Source organism: Megalobrama amblycephala, linkage group LG16, assembly GCF_018812025.1.
Source record: "Megalobrama amblycephala isolate DHTTF-2021 linkage group LG16, ASM1881202v1, whole genome shotgun sequence".
Classification (NCBI taxonomy): Eukaryota; Metazoa; Chordata; class Actinopteri; order Cypriniformes; family Xenocyprididae; genus Megalobrama; species Megalobrama amblycephala.
This window is the reverse complement of record NC_063059.1, coordinates 2,993,522-3,016,452: the sequence shown is the minus strand read 5'-3', so window position 1 is coordinate 3,016,452 and position 22,931 is coordinate 2,993,522. Positions and strand designations below refer to the sequence as shown.

Below are 22,931 nucleotides of genomic sequence, written 5' to 3'. Positions count from 1 at the left end.
AGAAAAATCCTGGAATGGTTTCCTAAAACACCTTCATTTCTTTTCCACTGAAGAAAGAAAGACATGAACATCTTGGATGACATGGAGGAGAGTAAATTATCAGGAAATTTTAATTCTGAAGTGAACTAATCCTTTATGCATGTTCAGCAGTTGATAGGTAATACGGATTTGGTGCAAAAGTTCATCTCTATTTCAGGACGTTTTGATATGCTTTTCTTGGGTCCTGACTGAGGAGGTATATACTGTGGTTTTCCATTTGTGCTCCTCGAGAGGGTTTTCGGAGGCAAGGCAAGAAAGGCAATGAAGGCCTTCGTGTTGGATTAAGGGAGATTTCAGCTCACCCTTAAGGCCATAGGAAGACATGGGTATATTCAGTCAAACGCTGCAATGTGCATTAAAACTAGCAGTTAGATGTATTGGGTACAGTGCATTCAGAGCATTGTCATGAGCAGATCAGAGAGTAATGTATGTAAGGAATGTAACAAGTCTGTCAGGCATTTGACATGGGAGCTGAGTGCATAAAATGGACATTGATACATTTATATGATGCCAGGTCAGTGCATTTAAGACATTCTCAGAGTCATTATGTGTGGACTGCGGTGATGCCCTGAAGGTTTGGTGCGGTACTGCAAAGTCAATGTACCCTTCCGTCCCGTTTTCAGCGCACCCTCCCCTGCTCCGCTCTCGGTTAGTGGGCGTGAATGTCAAGGCCTTGTCCTATGAGGGGTTCGGCGGGGTGGCTGTGGGGCGGTGGATGGAGCAGCATGGCAGTGTGGGGGCCGGGGTAGGGGTGCAAGGATGGGCCAGCGTGGGAGTATCCCGGCTGGGACAGAAGGGCCCCGGGGTAATCTGTGGGCAGGGACGGCATTCCCTGAAGTCCTGACAGTGGAGAAAGAGAGAAAGAGTCAACGAAAGCCAATACTGAGAACAGGTATATCAGCCTAGTCTTAGAAAGGAAATGTTCAGACACAACCAAAACATTAAACACCCAACCAAATGCTTTTTTGAAAGGGTTCACCCAAAAATGAAAATTTCTGTCATTAATTACTCACCCTCATGTCGTTCCACACCTGTAAGACTTTAATTCATCTTCAGAACACAAATTAAGATATTTTTGTTGAAATCCGAGAGGTATATGACTCATCTATAGACAGCAATATAATCAACACTTTCAAGGTCCAGAAAGGTACTAAAGACATCGTTAAAACAGTCATGTGACTGCAGTGGATCAACCTTAATGTTATGAAGAGATGAGAATACTTTTTGTGTGCAAAAACAAAACAAAAATAACGACTTTATTCAACAGTCTCTTCTCTTCCCTGTCATTATCCTTACGCAGGTGACGCAGTAAGCACAGTGAAGACTGTGTTTATGTCTGAACGCCGGCTTAGTATTGGCCAAAGCTGATCATGTGAGCAGCACGATGCATGTGTGTGATATTGACGCAGGAGCCGGCCAATAATGAGTCAGCGCTCTGATGTTGAACCTGGAAGCGCTGGACGTAAACAATGCATGAGAATAACACAGAAGAGAAGATATTGTTGATTAAAGTCATTATTTTTGTTTTTTTTGTGTGTCACATGACTGTTTTAACGATGTCTTTAGTACCTTTCTGGACCTTGAAAGTATTGATTATATTGCTGTCTATGGATGAATCATATACCTCTCGGATTTCTTCAAAAATATCTTAATTTGTGTTCTGAAGATGAACGAAGGTCTTATGGGTGTAGAACGACATGAGGGTGAGTAATAAATGACAGAATTTTCATTTCATTTTCATGAACTAACCCTTTAATCCCCATAAAACCCTAATCAGTCTCATAGAACAAGCCGTTTTGAATTTCTGTGCAATGTGACGTCTCATTGCTCAGGCCCCGCCCAAAACTGCTGAAGGACTCTGCTGTATTAGCATAGACTCCGCCCTGAGTGATTTGTACACATCTCAATGTCAGAGTGACAAGAAACTCTGGTAAGCAATTGAGATTTTGTTGTTGGATTGAACATAACAGTCTTCATTTACTCCAGAGCCGCTGAACGCAGTGGATTCATTTTGAATGCTCCACAGATCTAATATACACATGCGATTTCCCTGCGTTCACAACGATTTCCCTGTGATTTCACTGCGTTTACGTTCACAGACATAACCGAGTTTATCTGTGAACTTTGTGTTTTTGACATAACCTTGTGTGTATTTGACAGTTTAGTAAGCAATAATGTACTCGAGGCTAGTGCTGTATCATGAATAAGTCGCGGCTGAAGGGCGTTGTTAGGCACGACACGATGTGGAGTGACTTATTCACAATACAGCACTAGCCTCGAGTACCTTATTGCTTTTATAAAATGATTACCACACAATACAAATATTAAAGCCAAAAATATGTATCAATGCAACTTTCATGAAGTAAACTTTCACTAAAGCCTTCCTTCCGCCAGAAAAACTAGTCCCTGACCGTGAACAGCAACAGAAGTTACATTATTACGCCATTAGATGGCAGCAAAGACTGTCTTTACGAGTGTGTCAGTCAGTAGTGAAGACTTTTATATTGAAAATACTGAATTGTTGTGAAAACGGAAGAAGACACAACTGACAAATGCTTTGACTAGCGCTGTCAGTCATGGGAAAACCCCTTAACTGTTAAAAGGACAGGATAATACATCGGACATTTAAACTGATTTTTTATAGGACTGACCTGAAGGAAAATGCTAAATCTGAATGCAGGTAATAAACTCGCTCACTCGATCTCTTTCTCACAATACTCTTCTACATAATACAGTAAGCTTCAATGAACAATATCAACTGAGAACAGTTTATGTTGCTAAGAGAGGTTGCTAAGGGTGTTGTGTAGTGATACACAGAACTGTTGGGTTTATCGTGAATAAAATAGCTATTGACCAATCAGAATCAAGGACAGGAACTAACCGTTTTATAAAGCATAATAAAAAACGTAATAGAGAAATTAGTTTAACAGCAGCTCATTTGCATTTGCATAAAGGCACATGCATGAAAACAGCATGTTTTTGCTTGCACTCAAAAATAGGTACAACATGGTATCTAAATGATCTGTGGGGTACTTTTAGCTGAAACTTCACAGACACATTTATATTACATCTTGTATAAAGGGCCATAATAGGTCCCCTTTAACTATGGCTGGATAAAAATGTTCTCAGAGGAATGTTTTGGTGGTGTATTTAGGGTGATGATTACTTATAAAAACTGAGATAATATATACTGAGTAGTTTACAGAAGCAGCTCTCACCTGCTGTCCTAAGACCTAAATGAGACTGAGCATCTAGCCCATATCCTCCTAGAGCCGCCCCCTCCGGACTGTACGGAGCACTCTGGCCTAAAAACACACACACACACACACACAAAAATATGTGTTATTCAGTGCAGAGAGCCACGAATGTTCATTTACTATACAATCAGAATGTAAAACAAGCCATAGATACACAAACGCAGTATTTAATTTTACCTGAGCGATTTGATTGGTCAATCATTGGCTGGACTATTCTGCGTCTGGCATTTATAAACCTGAGTGCGGACAGAAGGATCAAACACACGACCAGAACAACAGGAACAAATTATTTTAATCAATGCAACAATAGCTGACCAGAGAACCACAATTTAACTCTAGCATTTAATGTCAATAAAATATTTGAGTCCATTTTACAGTAGCTAAAAATGCGGAACAAAAATGTAAATACAAAAAAAACAAGCATTTATATTATAAATGACACATTATTGCAAATATGCCAAAATAACGGCAGGTTGATAATTAGTGAAAGAGAGCGATTACTAACCAGTTGTTGACCTGCAGTATGGTGAGACCCGTGTCTTGGGAGAGCTGTTTCTTCTGTTCTTCAGATGGGTACGGATGCTGAGAGAGGACAAAAGGTTTTGTAATGCAATTAAGCCTAGGTTAGTGGTGTGACCTTTGTGAGTGCACAAAAATAGACAGCGGCATTGTTATAGGCAGTGCTGGGGGTTACATATTTACATACTTTTTAAAAGTAAAAAGTATGTAAATATTCTTTCTTTAGTTACAATGAATTTTTCTAGCAAGTAATGCATACTTAGTAAATAGTACAAATGACTAAATATTTAATCTATTTACTGAAAAATATGTTTGCAACAATGTAAATTAATGAAATAATGTAACTTTATATAAACATGTTCCTCAACACTGGTTGTTTGTTACACTTGGAGACTTGATTAAATATATCTTTATTCAGTCAAGTCCCTTTGTTACCTGCATTATTATTTTTATTCTTGTTATTCTTAGTAACGTCTGGATATTCTGCCATTTGTAATGATAGATGCATCATTAGTTGGCAATTACCATATGCTCATTACTACATCTGCAAAAGCTTTGCTCATTTCAGCTGCGTTCAGCTATGCAATATTAACCATCAAAGAGCTCATAAATTCATATTTCACAGATATTAACTTGATATGGCCAATAAAGTCGTCCATTTTTGTTACTCCTTTTCAAAACCTTTATCACTTCTTTTTCTCTAGCTTTCTTCTGTTGCCCCTCTTGCTGATACAGATAAGAGTAAGACATAATTTGAAACTATAAAGGGTCTACTTTATTTGTGTACACTCGCAATAAAAACAAAACATTTTGTTTTTGTAAAATAAAGAAAACAAAAAGGATGCCACTTTCTGCTGTCCCAGTTTCCTTTACGTGAAGTTTGTGGAGTGCGTCACAAAAAATAAACTGAATCTCAACGTATTAGTGATGGGCGCTTTCGAAACTGCCAGTCACGTGATTTCAGTAAACGAGGCTTTGTTACGTCATAACTGCTTTAGAAATTTCAATGGTTCACCACTGGTTGGCACTGAGATCGCCCCCTAGCGGCAAATCATTCAACAAGTGTCTATGGGTTTTACCTGATCTCTGCTCAGTTTTATACATTTGTACACGTTTTAATGAGACAATAGTATAATTAAAAGGAATAATAGTAGTTAATAGTCTCTTATTGGCCTGTTTAGATGAGCCATCCATGGAACAAACAAAACAAGCCTTGGAAATTGATGAAAGAACATACATCATACAGACACTTAATATTTAATGAAATGATATTAGATGATTAGTTAATTGTATTTGATAGATTTTACTTTTTGCAATGGGTTTAGGTGTTTTGATGAATGTATGGCCTGAGTTTTTGTAGCATTTACACTGTTCTGACCAGCAGGGGTCACTAGCGTGTGGCGTTTCGAAACAGTGAATCACTTTGCGAAGCAATTCGTTCAATTGATTGAAGCTTTAAAAAGCTTTGTTTCTCCCATCAAGCTCTTGTGTGCCATCTGAAGATTTGTTTTGGGATGGTGCATCGATCGTCTCTTTTTTTTTTGCTCTTTTTTCCTGTTGTGGCAGTTAGCAAACAGTGTTGCATTACCGCGTGCGCCCCCTTCTGGATTGGAGTGTGGATCAACTGTGGCTGACTGTATTCATCGTCTGACTGTATGCACCGAACCGTGATGTCTGTACCGTGACGGTTCAGGACAAGTGCATGTACCGTTACACCCCTATTTACTACATGTTATTATCACAATAAATCTTTCATCAAAAAAGAGTTCACTCTTAATAACTTCATATTTTCCTCATGTCATTCCAAACCTGTATGTTGATAATTTTTTCTCCAAGGAACACAAAAAGAAAAATGTTTGTTTTTAACTTACCGACAGGTGCTGAAAGAGCCATGCTCTCATAATGTTCGTTGCAACTTTGGGAAAGATTCCTCTTTTCTTGTTGTTTCGTCTGTCTCTGTCCGTTTCATCTTCTTCTCCTGTGCTGGGCGACGCCACGCTTCCATCCAACCCATCTCCTGACACGGCACAACACAAAGCACAATGAAACATCTCGTTAGATTGGACCGATAACAGGACGCCAATCATTGAATTAAACATGCAACATTATAGAATACCACTGCGTTTAGTTTACACAATTCACAAAAGATTATGTATGCAGTATAAACAGTACTTGATTGTGTGTAAAATGATGGGTACCGGCATCGCTGCAGTTCTCCACGCTGTGTGAGGTGAGGCCACAGGAGGCGCTGGGGGTGCCCAAGGGGGTCGACACACAGTCATCTGGGTCACGCAACCAAGACTGATTCTAGATCAGGAGAGACAGACGCAGTCAGTCAGACGCACACACCCAATAAAAGGAAACAACCAAAGATTTTAGATATCGAAAGACGGTGCACTCATATTACTTATCAATGGGAGAAACTGCAACGCCAATATAGGGGAATAAGTCCCGCCTTCTAAATAAAAGAGCCAATCGCTGATTGATAAAGTCATCGCATCCGAAAGTATTTTTTTAAATTAATTTTCCAATAGGGATTTTAAAATAGTCTTCGTTAAAGAGTTATACGCCATTAACCAAGCCAATCAGCTATGAGGTGAATCACAACACTACAAAGTTTGATCTGAAGCAAAAATGTTTTTGAAAATTGGACAAAAAGGCAAAGGTACAAGACTGTGTACTTAACAGTTTTAGTGAGGGAAAGAACTGCAATCCCATGAAGCATTGCAAACAGCATAATCAAATAAAAAACGATGGCAAAATATAATCGAACTACTCATTTACAAATGTTGATTATATGTATAAAAACAATATATATTAAGTTTATTGCAAAATATGCATATATATATATATATATATATATTTTTTTTTTTTTTGAGAATGTAGAGAGATCGACTAGATTACATAATTCAGTGCTTCATATGAGTGGGTGGAGTGTGTTGCTTTTTTTCGACTCTGATTAGTGTAATTTTCTGTACAGCATCATGGGTAATGTAGTTTTTCACCAGGAATGCCACTGTTAAACACGATTATTTTAAAAATAAGCTAAAATAATATGGACTGATGGCTTCAGCAAAAGCAAATATCATCAATTATCAACCTCGTAGCTCACAGTAGGTTGTTGTTTCTTATGCTGTTTGAGCATAAGAAACAACATTTACGGAACAGTTAATTTCTACGGAAGAGGATTAGGGCCAAGCAATAATAAAAAAATAAAAAATCTCGAGATTAAAGTTGTTAAATTTCGAGAAAAAGGTCGAGATAAAATGTTGAGAATAAACTCATTAAATTACGAGAAAAAACGCGTTAAATTTCAAGAAAAAAGTCGAGATAAAATGTTGAGAATAAACTTGTTAAATTACGAGAAAAAAACTCGTTAAATTTTGAGAAAAAAGTCGAGATAAAATGTTGAGAATAAAGCCATTAAATTACGAGAAAAAACTCGTTAAATTACGAGAACAAATCTGTTAAATTATGAGAAAAATGTCGTTAAATTTCGAGAAAGTCGAGATAAAATGTTGAGAACAAATTCGTTAAATTATGAGAAAAATGTCGTTAAATTTCGAGAAAGTCGAGATAAAATATTGAGAATAAACTCATTAAATTATGAGAAAAAAGTCGTTAAATTACGAGAAAAAAACTCGTTAAATTTCGAGAAAAAAGTCGATAAAATGTTGAGAATAAAGTCATTAAATTACGAGAAAAAAGTCGTTAAATTACGAGAACAAATTCGTTAAATTATGAGAAAAATGTCGTTAAATTTCGAGAAAGTCGAGATAAAATGTTGAGAGCAAATTCGTTAAATTATGAGAAAAATGTCGTTAAATTTCGAGAAAGTCGAGATAAAATGTTGAGAACAAATTCGTTAAATTATGAGAAAAATGTCGTTAAATTTCGAGAAAATCGAGATAAAATATTGAGAATAAACTCATTAAATTATGAGAAAAAAGTCGTTAAATTACGAGAAAAAAACTCGTTAAATTTCGAGAAAAAAGTCGATAAAATGTTGAGAATAAAGTCATTAAATTACGAGAAAAAAGTCGTTAAATTACGAGAACAAATTCGTTAAATTATGAGAAAAATGTCGTTAAATTTCAAGAAAAAAGTCGAGATAAAATGTCGTAATTTAACGAGTTTATTCTCAACATTTTATCTCGACTTTTTTCTTGAAATTTAACAAGTTTTTTTCTCGTAATTTAACGAGTTTATTCTCAACATTTTATCTCAACTTTTTTCTTGAAATTTAACGAGTTTTTTCTCGAAATTTAACAACTTTAATATCGAGATGGTTTTATTGTTTTATTTTTTTATTATTTCTTGGCCCTAATCCTCTTCTGTACATTTCAGATTTGAAATATGTTATTTAATTGTGAGGGTTTTTTTAGGGGGGGGGATTTCAGGTTTCCCCCATTCAAATAGATAGGACTTGGATTTGGATGCCCAATATAGCTGCCTGGAGGCATTGCAAATATGGCCACGACTGAACAGACTTTCCTTGAAAGGGACTTTGAACAACTAGCTCCCTTTTTTGTGTCAAATGTCTACTGACTCACTTGTTCTGACAGATTGGTGCAAGAACCAGTGAAATCTTCCATGTCAGATTTGGATCCTCCCTCCCGATCCTCCAGCACCAAATCAGTGGGCATCTTGCCCTTGAGACAGGTGATGTAGCGATGACAGAAATTATCACAGAGGTCATGAACCTATCAGAGAAAAGTCAAGATGTCAGACTCATTGACAGCTAAAAATCCATTCATTCTGGAAGAATGTATATGATGCTTTTTCATATACAATAAAAGCTGAGGGTACAGAGAAGAGACGTCCATCTGTTTGGTGTCATGACACATTTTGAAATGCCACATTTGAATATGGGGAAGTGTGAATGAGATTTCATGGAGGATATCATTAAATTATGAAATAAAAATCATAAAAAAAGATGAAAAAAAAAGGATAAAAAATCACAGGGGTTTATTAATGACACGAGGTGAGTAAATGATAACAGGATTTTCATTTAAGAAAAATCACACAGTAAATAAAATTACAAAAGTAACTATGGTATGATGAGATTTTCTGACATGGTATCAAGGTAAAGTTGTTGGTCATGTGTTATGAAAATGCCATGATTTTTACAACATGTACCATAATAATATAATGATATTCTTTGATGTATTTTAGAGTACTATCTGAATATCACTGTAATCATCAGTACTGATAATATATTAAAATACCATATTATTCTCATCTGATACCATCACTTTATCACTGTATCATCACCATATTGCTTTAATGTTTAAAAACACTCATCATGTAATAAGGGAACAAAACATACCTTTTCTAGCTCTAATAGATGAAACCGTAGAACTTGAATGGCCTGGATCATCTGTGATCATATGGTTAAAAATGGTTACACCCTTTGCAAAATTACATGAAGCCGTTGATTTTTAAAGCTTATGTATATCTTACCAGATTATCCAGTTCTGGATTTGATGAAAAGATGGGTTTCTCTGATCGAATCTAAAATAATTCACAGAAAAACATCATTAGCTCCTGGCTTTGATGCTCGATCATAAAAGTCATGAGAGTAAATATGCAGCGTGACTTCGTCTTCTAGTGTGCGTCTGGCTTCAATGTGATTGGCTCGTGTTACTCACTTGTTTGGCGAAGGCTGCGATATCGTCATTGAACGATTCAGAGGAGCAGACGTCGCTGTGATTGGTCATGCCGAGGAGGTGGGCGGAGCTTGACATGGAGGTGGAGTCTCGTGGTGAGCAAGTGGCAAGCTCACACTTTTCAAATACCAGAGCCAGGAGTGGAAACAGCGGATGACTGCAAATCAACACACATATGCTCCGAGTGAGACAACGCCGCCAATGCTGCCTACGAATGATTGATTTTATGTGATGAGCACAAATTGCCATAATTACTCAGGCTTTTCTGAAGGGTTTGATATTATATCCTTTCTCCTATTTCAGATTAATGTGGATAGACAACTATAAGTAAACTATTTGTAGGCTGACATCCCCAAAAACTGGAATTAAAATGGCTCTAACGTGAATTTGAAGCATTGTTGTTTGTTTGAGTAGCCCAACACAGCAACACTGGCTCAACCAATGGTTTGAGTTTGACGCTGTTTGTCTGACCAATGGGAGTGTTTGGAAAACCTGTCTGAAAACAGTATTTAGGGGCCACGCACCGAAGGTGTGATGGCACCTATTGTATCTGCTGGCGTTATTCTTCTTCTTCTTCTTCAACTCAGGGAGTCTATGGCAGCCCATAGAACCGCTTGTGGGAAAGATATGAAATTTGGCACACTGATAGAGGACAGTCCCAACATTAACTACAGCAAATTTGGTGTCTCTAGATCAAACTCTCTAGCGCCACCACTTGTCCAAATTTTCACACATGTTTATGCTAATAACTTTTGAACCATAAGGGTTAGAAACAATAGTTTTTCCCTCTGATTTCTTGGCTCAATACAACCTTGTCTCCTAGATGGTTGCTCCAATTTTCATGAAAATCAAATCAGATCATCTTCAGTCTGTACTGGCAAAAAGTTATCAAAAGTTTTTTGATAAACCCAACAATTCTTGAATAACGCACAAACAAATTCAAAGAAGAGCATGCCAAATTGGACGCGAGGCTGTATCTCAGTATTCAGACCAAACTTTGTACGTCATCACAAGCATGACCTGAGGCTACATGCTGCGTTTCGGCACAGTGCCACCTACTGGTCTGGAGATGGCAAAAATGGCTATTTTTGCTTATAACTCATAACAGTTTGGCCAAAAATGATAAAACTTGTCTTGTTAGATTCAAGGAAGCATGCCAAGTCGAATGATATCCAATTTTACCATGTCGGCCATTTTGCATTTTGTAGCAAAATGCTGTATTTTTTTTTACACATTTGCGTATCATTAATAAACTCAGTATGGGTCATCAGCACAATACCCTGAAGGAGCCTGAGAAGTTTTGAGACAGCACCACCTAGTGGTGAAATCAAATATTCACATGGTCATAACTTTTGATGTGGTTGACTTATTTTCAAGAGTCGTCTCTTAGATTTCAGAAACCTCCATAGGAAATTCGAAAACATAGGTCGTTGGCTATATGTTGAAGTCCAAATGCCAAAATTCTGATATTAAGTGGCAAAAAAGTGCAATCAAAATCATGCATGGGTCATTTTTATGTACTCATATATACATGTCTATAACTCCTAAACGAAATGAGATATTTTCACCAATTTGACACTTATTTATCGCCCACTCTGAGGAAACATTAAAAAAAGTGGTGGTATTGCATCTGTTAGTGGAGCTATAACTGAACAAAATATGAAATTTCTACTAACTACAATAAAGTATTGTGTGAATTGTAAACATTGTGTGTACTGTTGAAGAACAGCTTGCCTGAAAATACTACATTTTGTCAGTTTATGTGATAACAAATATTTATCGTTCTCAGTGGAAGCACTTGAATAGTAAAATACATAGATAAATGACATCAACTAACACCTAATGCACACGTTCACCTAGTCATTTTGTTGTCCTTGCACTAAAATGCTTCCTGTCTTCATCAGCAAATAAAAATGAGAAAGAAATATACCTGTCTATACACGTTTTGTTTTGACCTAAAAATAGGCCTCATGTGAAAAAATTAAAAAGATTATTTAAACCTAGTCTAATTGTGTATTTTTTCTAAGCAAAATCACTTGAACTTGCATGATGCCATAATTACAAATCCATAAAAACAACCCAGGACTTGGGCGCAATATATATTTACACACGCAGCGCTCATACATGTTTTGTGGGAGGAAACAGATGGTTAAAGTAACCAGACTCTCACCCGTAGATCTGGTCCCGGTGGTGTTTCAGGGAGTCAGGCACAGTGTGGCCATAGTGAGGCGGAGGAAGTGACCTCATGACGTCCCGGTAGCCTCCCACAGGCATGGCGTCAGAGCCTGGGTACTGCACCAACTCCTCATACTAGATACGGAGAGACAGGATAAGAAAAAATTTAAAGATAAGACATTGCCTAATTCAGCCTTATGTTAGTATGATCTGTGCTGTATGTGGGGGGAATCTGTTATGATTTATGAGTATATACAGCATTGACAGTACAGCTGAGTATGTGAGCTAGCGGGAGGCTGTTTGAAGTCGCTGCTAATTGTATCTCCTCCTTAATAAACACTGGTTGCGGAGAGGCTTTGATGTGTGATTTTTCAGAGTGCCAAGCAACATTCACCCAGGGACATAAACTCCAAAGAAAAAACTTTCCAACTGATTTATAATTAACAGCCTTACATACAATTACATAAAGTCATCCAGACTTCATTTTTAAATACTAATTATGTGGGTTTTAAAGTGAACTTACTTATTAATGCTGCAGTCAGATATATGATCAGAAAAACAACATAACAGCTTTCAGAGTAATCAATAATCAGAAAAAAATCTATAAAATTCATTTGAACCATTTACAATGACTGCTCAACTATTATTCAGATACTAATAACATTACATAATGAAAGCCATAACCTCTACAAAGTACTTTTTAACAAAAAAAGTGAGGCCTTTGTTAATAATCAGGCTTTTCTGATGCATATATATTCTTATGCTCATTATTCTTACTCTCCATGAAAACCTTTTTAGCGCACTACATTAACACCGATTTCATTTGGATTAATTTTTGAAGTTGCAAACAGAGAAAGCTATTTTGGGTTTCACAGTCTTTAAAAATATGTCCATGCTGTTATGAAATACATATTATATATGTGAAACTAATAATTAGTGTGCTGGCTGCTACCAACGCTCATAATAAAATTAATTAACCAAAAATTTAAAAAAGACATTTTGAGCTCAAATGATAATAAGTAGGCCTATTATGAAGATGGACAACGTAAGAATGCAAATTCAAAGTCACATCAGTCTTCATTACTGCAGCAAATGCGATACAACCATCTATGAGCAAACAAGAAGCGGTTAAACACGCAAAGCATTAAATTTGATAAATGGTTTATGCAATGCTGGTAACACTTTATAATAAGTTTCATTCAATTTAAGTCACTGACAGACATTATAAGTAGATTAAATACATTCATATATAAAAATTGGAGAACCAGAGTTGGATGATTTTTCTGTCTTTTGACGGAAATATCATCAAACTCTGATGTACATATTTTAATAATGACTGTTAGTGTAAATAATGAAAGTATTATAGACAAACTATTAAGTAACAATTACAAGCATTGCAGTGTCAGTTTCAAACCAACTCAATATAATTAAATATAAAAACTATATATATATATATATATATATATATATATATATATATGTGTATGTGTGTGTGTGTGTGTGTGTGAGAGACCCTGGACCACGGACCACATAACCAGTCATAATGGACAATTAAATTTTTTGAAATTGAGATTTATACATCATATAAATAAATAATATATTTATACAAAAGCTTTCCATTGATGTATGGTTTGTTAGGATAGCACAATATTTGGCAGAGATGCAACTATTTGAAAATCTGGAATCTGAGGTTGCAAAAAAATCAAAATATTGAGAAAATCTCCTTTAAACTTGTCCAAATGAAGTCCTTAGCAATGCATATCCACTCACAAAAATACATTTTTGATATATTTACGGTAGGAAATTTACAAAATATCTTCATGGAACATGATCTTAATATCCTAATGATTTTTGGCATAAAAGAAAAATTGATAATTTTGACCCATACAATGTATTGTTGGCTATTGCTACAAATATACCCGTGCAACTTATGACTGATTTTGTGGTCCAGGATCACACACACACACACACACACACACACACACACACATATATATATATATATATATGTACAGTATGTACGTAATTAAATTATGTATGCTGCTTTTTCTATTCATTGCTTTTTCTAAATAAATAAACTTGAAGATTCAGAATGAGCGTGATATAGAACATCATATAAAATATACGTAAACCCATTATATTTTTTTGTGGAATTTACCAGTAAAAATGATTAGTGTGGTCGCAGGGACAGATATAAGAGCTTATGTTTGAGATTTAATAGACTGATGCCAAATTAACCGGATCTTATAACTACCATTTCTAAGAAGACACAGAACACAAGAAGAATTTCCATTTGGCCGCTCACTGTAGCACAAAAGTTGACCTACTTACCGACTTCATCTGCCTTTCTAGGGCCTGTATTTCCTACTCTACTCCATCTGATTTCTGCCTTTCGTTACATTAATGCATACAAGTAAATGATTTCAATAAGCATAAACTGAGTGTATAAGCAGCACCTTTGTAAACTCAACTGTCTTCCAAATACATATAAACCTAGCTACATGAAAATGTATAAATGAAAGTTTAATGACTAATTTGAATGCACATGAAATAATCTATTAAGCACTGCATAATAGAATAATATTTACAAATTAATATTGTAAGTTATTATCAAAAATCTAACAACTGACAAATAAGAAGTAACTTTTTTTTGTATTTTAGACTTGCACAACTCTCTTTAGTTATGCTTGTGTGTCACTTTATTGGTTTCTAACATCCACACTACAGCATCAAACTCTACATTTTTGCATCAAAATAGCAGGAAAATGGATCTGGAAAATAAAGGGAAAACACAGGACCTACCCTCTTCTCCATGCGATACGGAAGCCGAGCTCACACACTCACTGACGGAGGACAACACACACCAGACCGGCAGATGAGACACACTCTCTACAAGAAATAAAGCATTAAAAAAAATATATGTTACAACCTGAGCATGCACTGGAACATAAACATGCACTGATACCATGTTCATATTCTAGTCCAAAAGCATTTGAGATTTTGGGCACATCATAAAATAAATGCAAGCACATCATAGCCTTTGAGAGTAGTGGATAAGATTGCTTATTTACACTTTAAAAGTATCCACCAAAATAACAGAGCAAGTGTTACTGCTCTAGAGTGAACGAGGAACGCGAATTACATCCATAACAAATGATTACATCCGCGTAAATGTTATGGTTCTGTAAACTGGGTTGTGTTATGAATATAGGCTACTAGGATATGATGAGAAGGCGTAAAGATACCCCACCTTAAAAACACTGGAGCAGCAGAAGCGTGAAGTGGGCCGAGTATCCAGCGTTAGCGGCGCGTTTGAGATGATGTCGCGTCCTTTTCGCGCTATCGATGTCCATGAAGCGACGCGTTGAGCTCAAATGCGTCTCTCCACGATGAGCGATGGAGCTTTAAACCGGAGAGAGAGAGAGGGAGATGGAGACTGGGAGTTGTTGAGGGGGTCAAAACACAACGGGGTCTCTCACCCCCACCTCCTTATCACACACGCTCGCGCATTACAAACACACACACACACACACACACACACACACATACGCACGCTCGCGCATTACAAACGCAGAGCCTTTCGTTTTATGTGAAGGACGCTGTCTCTTCCTCTTTCTCTCTATCACACACACACACCGTGCTTACCGAGTTTCATCATCGCTATTCCGGTGTAGAATCATTTTGTCTGATTATTGTGGGCTATAATGTGCAACACTGTCTGGAGCAGCTCACACACATGCGTTATTCTCCAAACGCGTCATATATGCTACACACAGGACCACCACATTCATAAAGAGTGGCCCCAAAAAGTATTTGCAGACTTATTTTAAAATGTATTGAATTCGAAAATATAAGCAAATGGCTTCTGCAAACAAATGAAAGACATTTTCTCAGAACTAACTTGACTTTTTTGAGTCATTTTTGCATATTTAACAACTGGTGCCAATGTGATGTTGGATAAATGAAGACGCATTAATTCCCATCTGTCCTAACAAACTAACTAGAGTTGTTGTACAGGTTAAGTATATGTTCCACTTAAGTTTGATAACCAGAATGTGTCAAAATAGCCACATAATTTCTATGTCTTCTTTTTAATAGATGGTAAAGTGTGACAGTGTTTTTTTAATTACTAATAGTCAGCATTGTTTATTGAGCTGTAACACAGTGTGAGTTGTTAGTTTAACCACTTTAAAATGTGCTTGAGGGAATAAATTGAGGGGACAGTATAAGTTGTCAGTGTCTATGTAAAAATATAAAGAGATTATTAGACTGAGGTATTGTAAAATCACAATAATAAATTACAAATTGTTTGCAGTTTTAAAATAAAATGTTTCACATTCTATACATTTTGTGTTGTTGTTGTTGTTGTATTTAAATGCTTACAATGAAATACAGATTGGGGGAAGGGGTTAATGGTGTTGGTATTAAAAATTAAAACAAATTAATATTCAAAAAAATACTTTTACAGACTAAAGCAAAAAATAAATAAATAAATTGTAAACCATTTCCACACTAAAAAATGCTGGGTTAAAAATAACCCAAATTGGGTTAAAAATGGACAAACCAAGCAGTTGGGTTAAATGTTTGACCCAACCAGCTGGACAGTTTTATTTAACTCAACTATTGTTTAAAAATGACTATATGGCTGGCTTAAAATGAACCCAAAATATGTTGGAAATGAACATTTATAAATAATTTTAAGAAATAATAATTAAACAACAAACATTTATTAAATTGCTTATTAATAAATATTAATCTTTTGATTATTATTGTTGCCTCTAATTATGTGTCTGAGTTTTAATTTCTAACCTATTTTGGGTTCATTTTAAGACAGCCATATAGTAATTTTTAAACAATAGTTGGGTTAAATAAAACTGTCCAGCTGGTTGGGTCAAACATTTAACCCAACTGCTGGATTTGTCCATATTTAACCCAACTTGGGTTGTTTTTAACCCAGCATTTTTAGAGTGCAGGTATCCTCTTTATATCTGTACAGTTTAACACCAACTGTGATCTTCCTTTAAAATCAATGCCACTTGGTTGGACGTTTTGTTATGTGAAATAATGGCTTTTTTTCTCTGTTAAGTGTCAGAACAGTTTTGTGAGCCATTGTACACCATTTTATGCTGTAGAAAATAGAAAAGAAATGAGACAAATGCAGTCAAGTAGCCTACCAATCAGCTGATAACACTAACTGACAATTGTGCCAACTTAACTTACTATAATAAATAACAGCCATGTAATTGTTTTAATTGCAGGGCAAATTACAGCAATATGTTCCTCTTATTTATGACTGTCTTAAATTTGAGGGCTAGCCCTTATATGGAGAATCTGTCAGATGGACTAAACACTTAATAAAACCACATTAAGACAAATGGTAAATTGCTAAATGAAGTTTAAAAGGGTTTTCTCAAGCCAAGCTATTTTTCATTGCAAGTTGTCACGTGTTTTATGTTTTTATACAAATCATTACTTGCGGTATGCCCAAAACAATTGCTTTTCTTTTGTTTGATAATTGTTTTACTGCTTCAAAAGCTATTAAATAACATTTTAAGCACCGCGTACGTGTGAACAATCGGCTTTTAATATGTAGCCAAGCAGCATAACAATCATTTAGAGCAACCTGTAACGGGAAAACACAGTTCTACGGCGGACCAAACGTGGTCTTGTGTTGTAAATCACCCTTAAATAACATAATAATTATTCCATACGTCCCCTGAACTCCTCTCCCGCTGGGCGAGCCCTCAACAGGCGGTCAGGACTTCAATCACCGCGGCGCTCTCCAGCGCTCTGCGGCCGGACCGACGCGCACGGTGGGCGGTGGGCGGCATGACACAAGCGAGGCAGAGGACCTGGCGATCTGCGGCCTTTCAACACCATGGGAGGGCATTGGCCAACAGAGATGATCATAGCTAAATAAAGGCATTAACAGCGGAACAACAGTGATTGTAAAGGCTCTCAAAGGAGCAACGCCTTTTGAATGCGACCTTTAATCGGATATTTCCACTTGTAACGCGTTGCTAACACAACATCTGCAATGCTATAATTTTGTAAATAGTTTAGATGAATAATAATAGCTATTGTCTGATATGCTGCCCTGATAAAATCATTTTTAACTACTGTGTGAAATAGCCTCTTTGTTGAAAACCTTTATTGTTGCTATAGCAGGTCTATATGAAAAGTATAGCCCACATCTTACACAAGACTAAAAACACACACAATGGTTTAGTTTTTAGCATTAATTGTGTGTTTTTGTGGGAGTGAAAGTGAGGGCAGGTTGTGTTTAGAGAATAAGCTCATTAGTGTTGTGGTGTGAGGCAGGCTAGTGTGATTTTTTTGTTTAATGTGGCTGTTTGTCACTTCCTCTCAAAATGTGAATGTTTGTTCTGGGGCATTTGTCACAGTATTTGTCATGTGTGTGCCATGTGAGAGACATTGGGTCATGTTAGACAAGACAGCAGTAATTCATACAAAACAAAACGTATTGAATGATAAAGTTTTACTTACTTACTGATCTTACAGCCTTTCCTACGTTTACAGTGTATGCTAAAGAACTGACCTCACAAATTAACATCCCAGCAACCTCACGCAGTCTCTCAGGCCTGACCTTTGACACCAGGATCAATATCTGCTGCTGTGAGCGCTGTGTATCCCTGAGGGAGTCGTTCTCTGGTGTCCGTTCACCCCAGATCCTCGGGTCAGGATCTCTCGGTCATTTTTGGTGCCTTTTTATGCTTATTATTAGGCATGTTTATAGTCCTTAAGGCGCTTCTCGTGTTACACAGAATGTCTGTGGTTTGATTCCAGTCAGACTCAGGCAATTTGTCTTTTAAAATGCACTGTAAACTTTTTTTGCAAAGTCAGACCTAGATGAGATTGTAGCATGTGTTCGTATTAATCAAATTACGGTTGGTCTTGGCATTGTGTGCATCCTCCGAAATACAGAAGTGATGCGCGACATGCTTTTAATCCTTCAAATATTTGATTAGGCATTGTGTCATAAACAACAGATGAAGACTGCGCAAAAAAAGACTGTAGCTCGATATTAAATATAAATATATAAATAAACATACTGACTGTGTCTCTATATAGGATGAATCGCTTTTGTTGCAGCATTCCTCACTTGTGAGTGGCTCTGAATGAACGAAGCTGTTCACACTTTAGATTAGGATCCAATTTTGACTTTTAACTATGACTTTTCCCTCAATAAACCCCTAACTACTCTTATTAATAGTTAGTAAGGTTGTTAAGTTTAGGTATTGGGAAGTATTAAGGGATGTAGAATATGGTCATGCAGAATAAGGCATTAATATGTGCTTTATAAGTATTAATAAATAGCCAATATCCTAATATGCATACTAATACACTCTAAAATAAATGCTGTGTTGCTTCAACCCAAATTTGGGTCAAAAATGGACAAAGACCAACTGCTGGCTTAATTTTTTAATTATTTTTTTTTTTAACCCAACAGTTGGGTTTGTCCATATTTGAAACAACCCAGCATTTTTTTTAGAGTCTAAGCAACTAGTTATTAGTGAGAATTGGACCCAAAACTAAAGTGTTACCAAGAATCTGCTCAATTAATTGATTCAAATAGCAATTAATTGCTGCTTTCATGTTTACAAACAATAAACACTTTTTTGTGAGGAACAAATTTACAAAATGCTGAGTTGGGTTGAAAAACGTGCTGGGCAGTTTTATTTAACCCAACTATTGTTTAAAAATTACTATATATCTGGCTTAAAATGAACCCAAAATATGCTGGAAATTAAAAATCAGACACATAATTAATAGATGCAACACTAATAATCAAAAGATGAACATTTATTAATAAGCAATTTTATAAATGTTTATTGTTTTTATTTATTATTCATTAAACTTATTAATAAATGTTCATTTATTAAACATATTAATAAAATCTTAATTTCTAACATACTTTGAGTTCATTTTAAGCGAGCAATATAGTAATTTTTAAACAATAGTTGAGTTAAATAAAACTGCCCTGCTGGTTGGGTCAAACATTTAACCCAACCGCTGGGTTAAAACAACCCATTCACTGGGTTTAACCCAACTTGAGTTGTTTTTAACCCAGCACTTTTTAGAGTGCAATTAAACAATAAACATTTATTAAATTGCTTATTAATAAATGTTCATCTTTTGATTATTATTGTTGCCTCTAGTAATTATGTGTCTGATTTTTAATTTCCAACCTATTTTATGTTCATTTTAAGCCAGACTATAGTCATTTTTAAACAATAGTTGAGTTAAATAAAACTGTCCGGCATGTTAGGCAAACATTTAACCCAACCGCTGGGTTAAAACAACTCAATTTTGCTAGATTTGTCCATTTTCAACCCAACTTGGGCATTTTTTACAGGGTAAATTCTCTTTCTACGGTACAGGCTTTAAAAGAAAATAAAGAGGACACACCAAAGCATTAGCAGATGTTATTAACATTTAATAAATCGTGGTGTTTTTGATGTGGCATTGTCCAGTGACAAGACTTTTCTTAGTTTTCAGAACCGAGACAAGGGGACCACCACTATACTAACTGGACAGGTGCACATGTTAAATCTTAAAATATCGGCCAACATGTACCATGGTAATACCATGCTATTCTTCAAAGAACATAGAGTACCTCATAAATACCACAAAGCCAGTAAACATGATACTTGAATGTGGAAATGTTGTTTTTCGGTGTACCTGTGCTGGGATGACACCGCTGACATGCAGCAGGTTAGTGCTGAGCATCAAAGAGAAGTCCGTCATCAACGGCCAACGAGGGGCGTAAAACGAGAGAGGGAGAGAGTGCTTTTTTATGAGCACGTTCCTCTCCGGTTACTGTGTCGTCTGGCCCAGCACCCATAAATATTATTTCACTTTTTCGATCTTTCTCATCAGGCCTCTTATCTGTCCCATATATGAGTTTACCCTCCGCCTGAACTCTGTTTTCTTTTAAATGCTTACCTCCTCTTGTAGATGTTCCCAAAGTACAATAAAGCTGAATATTTTTCTAAATTATTTTAAAACAGAACGAGTCACTATAAATGATTAGTATTATTGATTGGTGTTTGCTATGACTGTTGCTCATACTTAGGGCATGAATGAACATGAATGATATCTTAAATTGTGGGGCTTGTTGACGAGACGTGGCCCGTTACGTTGAGATGAGGCTTACAGTTTCCCCCTGATGGATGTCAATACTGGCAAAAAAAAAAAAGATAAAAAATCACTACACATTTCAGGAGAGACCAGAATGTCACATAAAATGGTTGAAACAAGAAACGAGACCACAGAGACGTCGGGATGGGCTCTTTTGACTTGGGCCAGTATGCAACACCCTAGTATCCCAGCCAGCAAAAATGCCATTCAGCCATTAAAAAATGTTGGGTTAAAAACAACTCAAGTTGGGTTGAAAATGGACAAACCTAGCGATTGTGTTGTTTTAACCCAGTGGTTGGGTTAAATGTTTGTCCAGCCTGCTGGATAGTTTTATTTAACTCAACTATTGTTTAAAAATGACTGTATTGCTTGCTTAAAATGAACCCAAAATTGGAAATTAAAATTTTTTAGAGTGTAGTTTAAATAGAGATTAGAAGATTTGTTCAAGGGTCACTATTTTCCCCTTTTCTTCTTCTGAATTTATTCTTGTTTGTTTTTCCGGTTGTTCTGGTATTTCACCACATTTGGAAGCAAAGAAACCATGGCAGACTTTCCTTTCTTTCCCCAGAAGCCTAAGTCTGTCTTCCTCTTCATCCTCAGCTCCCTCAATCTCTCCCCCACTCCCTCCGATGGTCTTCTTGCAGATGGAGATTAACTCCGAGCCCGAGCGCCATCCGTTTCCCTGACTGTTTGTTATTAAAGAGATGGATGGTGGCTTGCAGTGCCAGCCCGACACAACCGCAATTACAGCAGGGCCCATGATAGATAGAGGGAGAGAGGGAGGAGATGGAGAGAAGCAGATAGAGAGAGGGGCATCTATCACACCCCTTAATCTACCTGTCACTCCGGGGGGAGAGGCAGGGAATGAGTGAAAGAGAGAAATGAAGAGAAAAGATTTTGGTATGGCTTATCTTGCAAATCTTTCTGCTTTGATTGGAATTATCTTTAATTGCAGAAAACATGTAAAAATACTTCTAATCATAATCTTAACTCTGTGTAAGATTGTTTTAGGGTTAGTTGCTTGTAATTCTATATAATTTAATGTTGTTATTGCAGTAAGTACATGTAACATGTAACAAAAACACTATAAAATAAAGTGTTAACAAAGCAATTGCTTCATTTACACTCAAAAAATTGGGTATAAATGTAATATTTATAGATAATTCCATGTCAAATCAACCAAATGTCAGAAACGTTCCTAACTAAAATGTGTGAGTTTGGTTTTTTTTTCTTCTGAAGAAAGACAAACATAAATAGTGATTAAAGCCAAAATATGAAATGTCACAGATGTATATTTACAGAGTAATCCACTATGACAATTTTCACCTGAGATTTGGAGCCAAATTAGAGGGGTGTAAAAATGACTTTATAAAGATGGCAGCATCATTATTTTATTTTTTTACGCAGAGTTTGGTAGCTCTATTAGTAAAATCTGTTGACTTTAGCTATCTTTGTTTCATTATATGCCAACAGTGATAGTTCAAAAATGGGGAAAAGCTGTTTTCGGGGGCTTTTCCCCAAAGTTTACATGCATGTAACGCAAGAAGTATTAAAGATCTTTTGATATCCTTTTAGATGTTGGTTCTTAACAAACTTTTCTTTGGGTATCTACATTTTGAAGGCTCTATATGTTTCAGTCCCACAGATATGGGGGTCTCAATGTGAATAAATTGGTAAATTGCACACATTTTAAGTGGCCAAAAACCAAATGTGAGTCACTTTGCATACAGCTGATACTTTTTTCTTTTAAAGAGGAATGTCTGAAGAACAAATAATGTTGAAACTTGAAATGTATCTTGTTTCCCTCTTAAAGACAATTGCTTATAACATTCCTTTCTGAGTGCAATAAATTTTCCCTTTTCCCAAGTTTGCGTGCCTGTATCTCTGTAAGATATCTCAATATCCTTTTAGATTCTAATTATTAACAAACATTTGGTGTCTTCATTTTTAAGACCCTATGGTTCAATCCCAGATCTCAATATGGATTCATGTGCAAATGTGACTTTTCATTTGTAATTAAAGGGTTAGTTCACACAAAAATTCTGTCATTAATTACTCACCCGCTGTTCCACACCCATAAGACCTTTGTTAATCTTCAGAACACAAATTA

The 22,931-nt window shown here is 36.2% G+C and overlaps 1 protein-coding gene across 1 annotated transcript; it reads right to left on the bottom strand.

Moving 5' to 3' along the window:
• Window positions 1-394: 394 nt before the first annotated feature.
• meis3 (myeloid ecotropic viral integration site 3) lies at window positions 395-16,119 on the bottom strand. The gene is made up of 14 exons (XM_048161904.1): window positions 15,305-16,119; window positions 14,910-15,061; window positions 14,462-14,548; window positions 11,655-11,794; window positions 9,467-9,641; window positions 9,279-9,329; window positions 9,145-9,195; window positions 8,369-8,518; window positions 6,014-6,122; window positions 5,687-5,832; window positions 3,802-3,878; window positions 3,474-3,532; window positions 3,258-3,344; window positions 395-879 (listed from the first exon to the last, which is right to left on the bottom strand). Exons 3-14 carry the CDS (start codon window positions 14,471-14,473, stop codon window positions 689-691), a joined length of 1,248 nt encoding a protein of 415 aa, XP_048017861.1. The 5' UTR covers window positions 14,474-14,548; window positions 14,910-15,061; window positions 15,305-16,119; the 3' UTR covers window positions 395-688.
• Window positions 16,120-22,931: the final 6,812 nt, after the last annotated feature.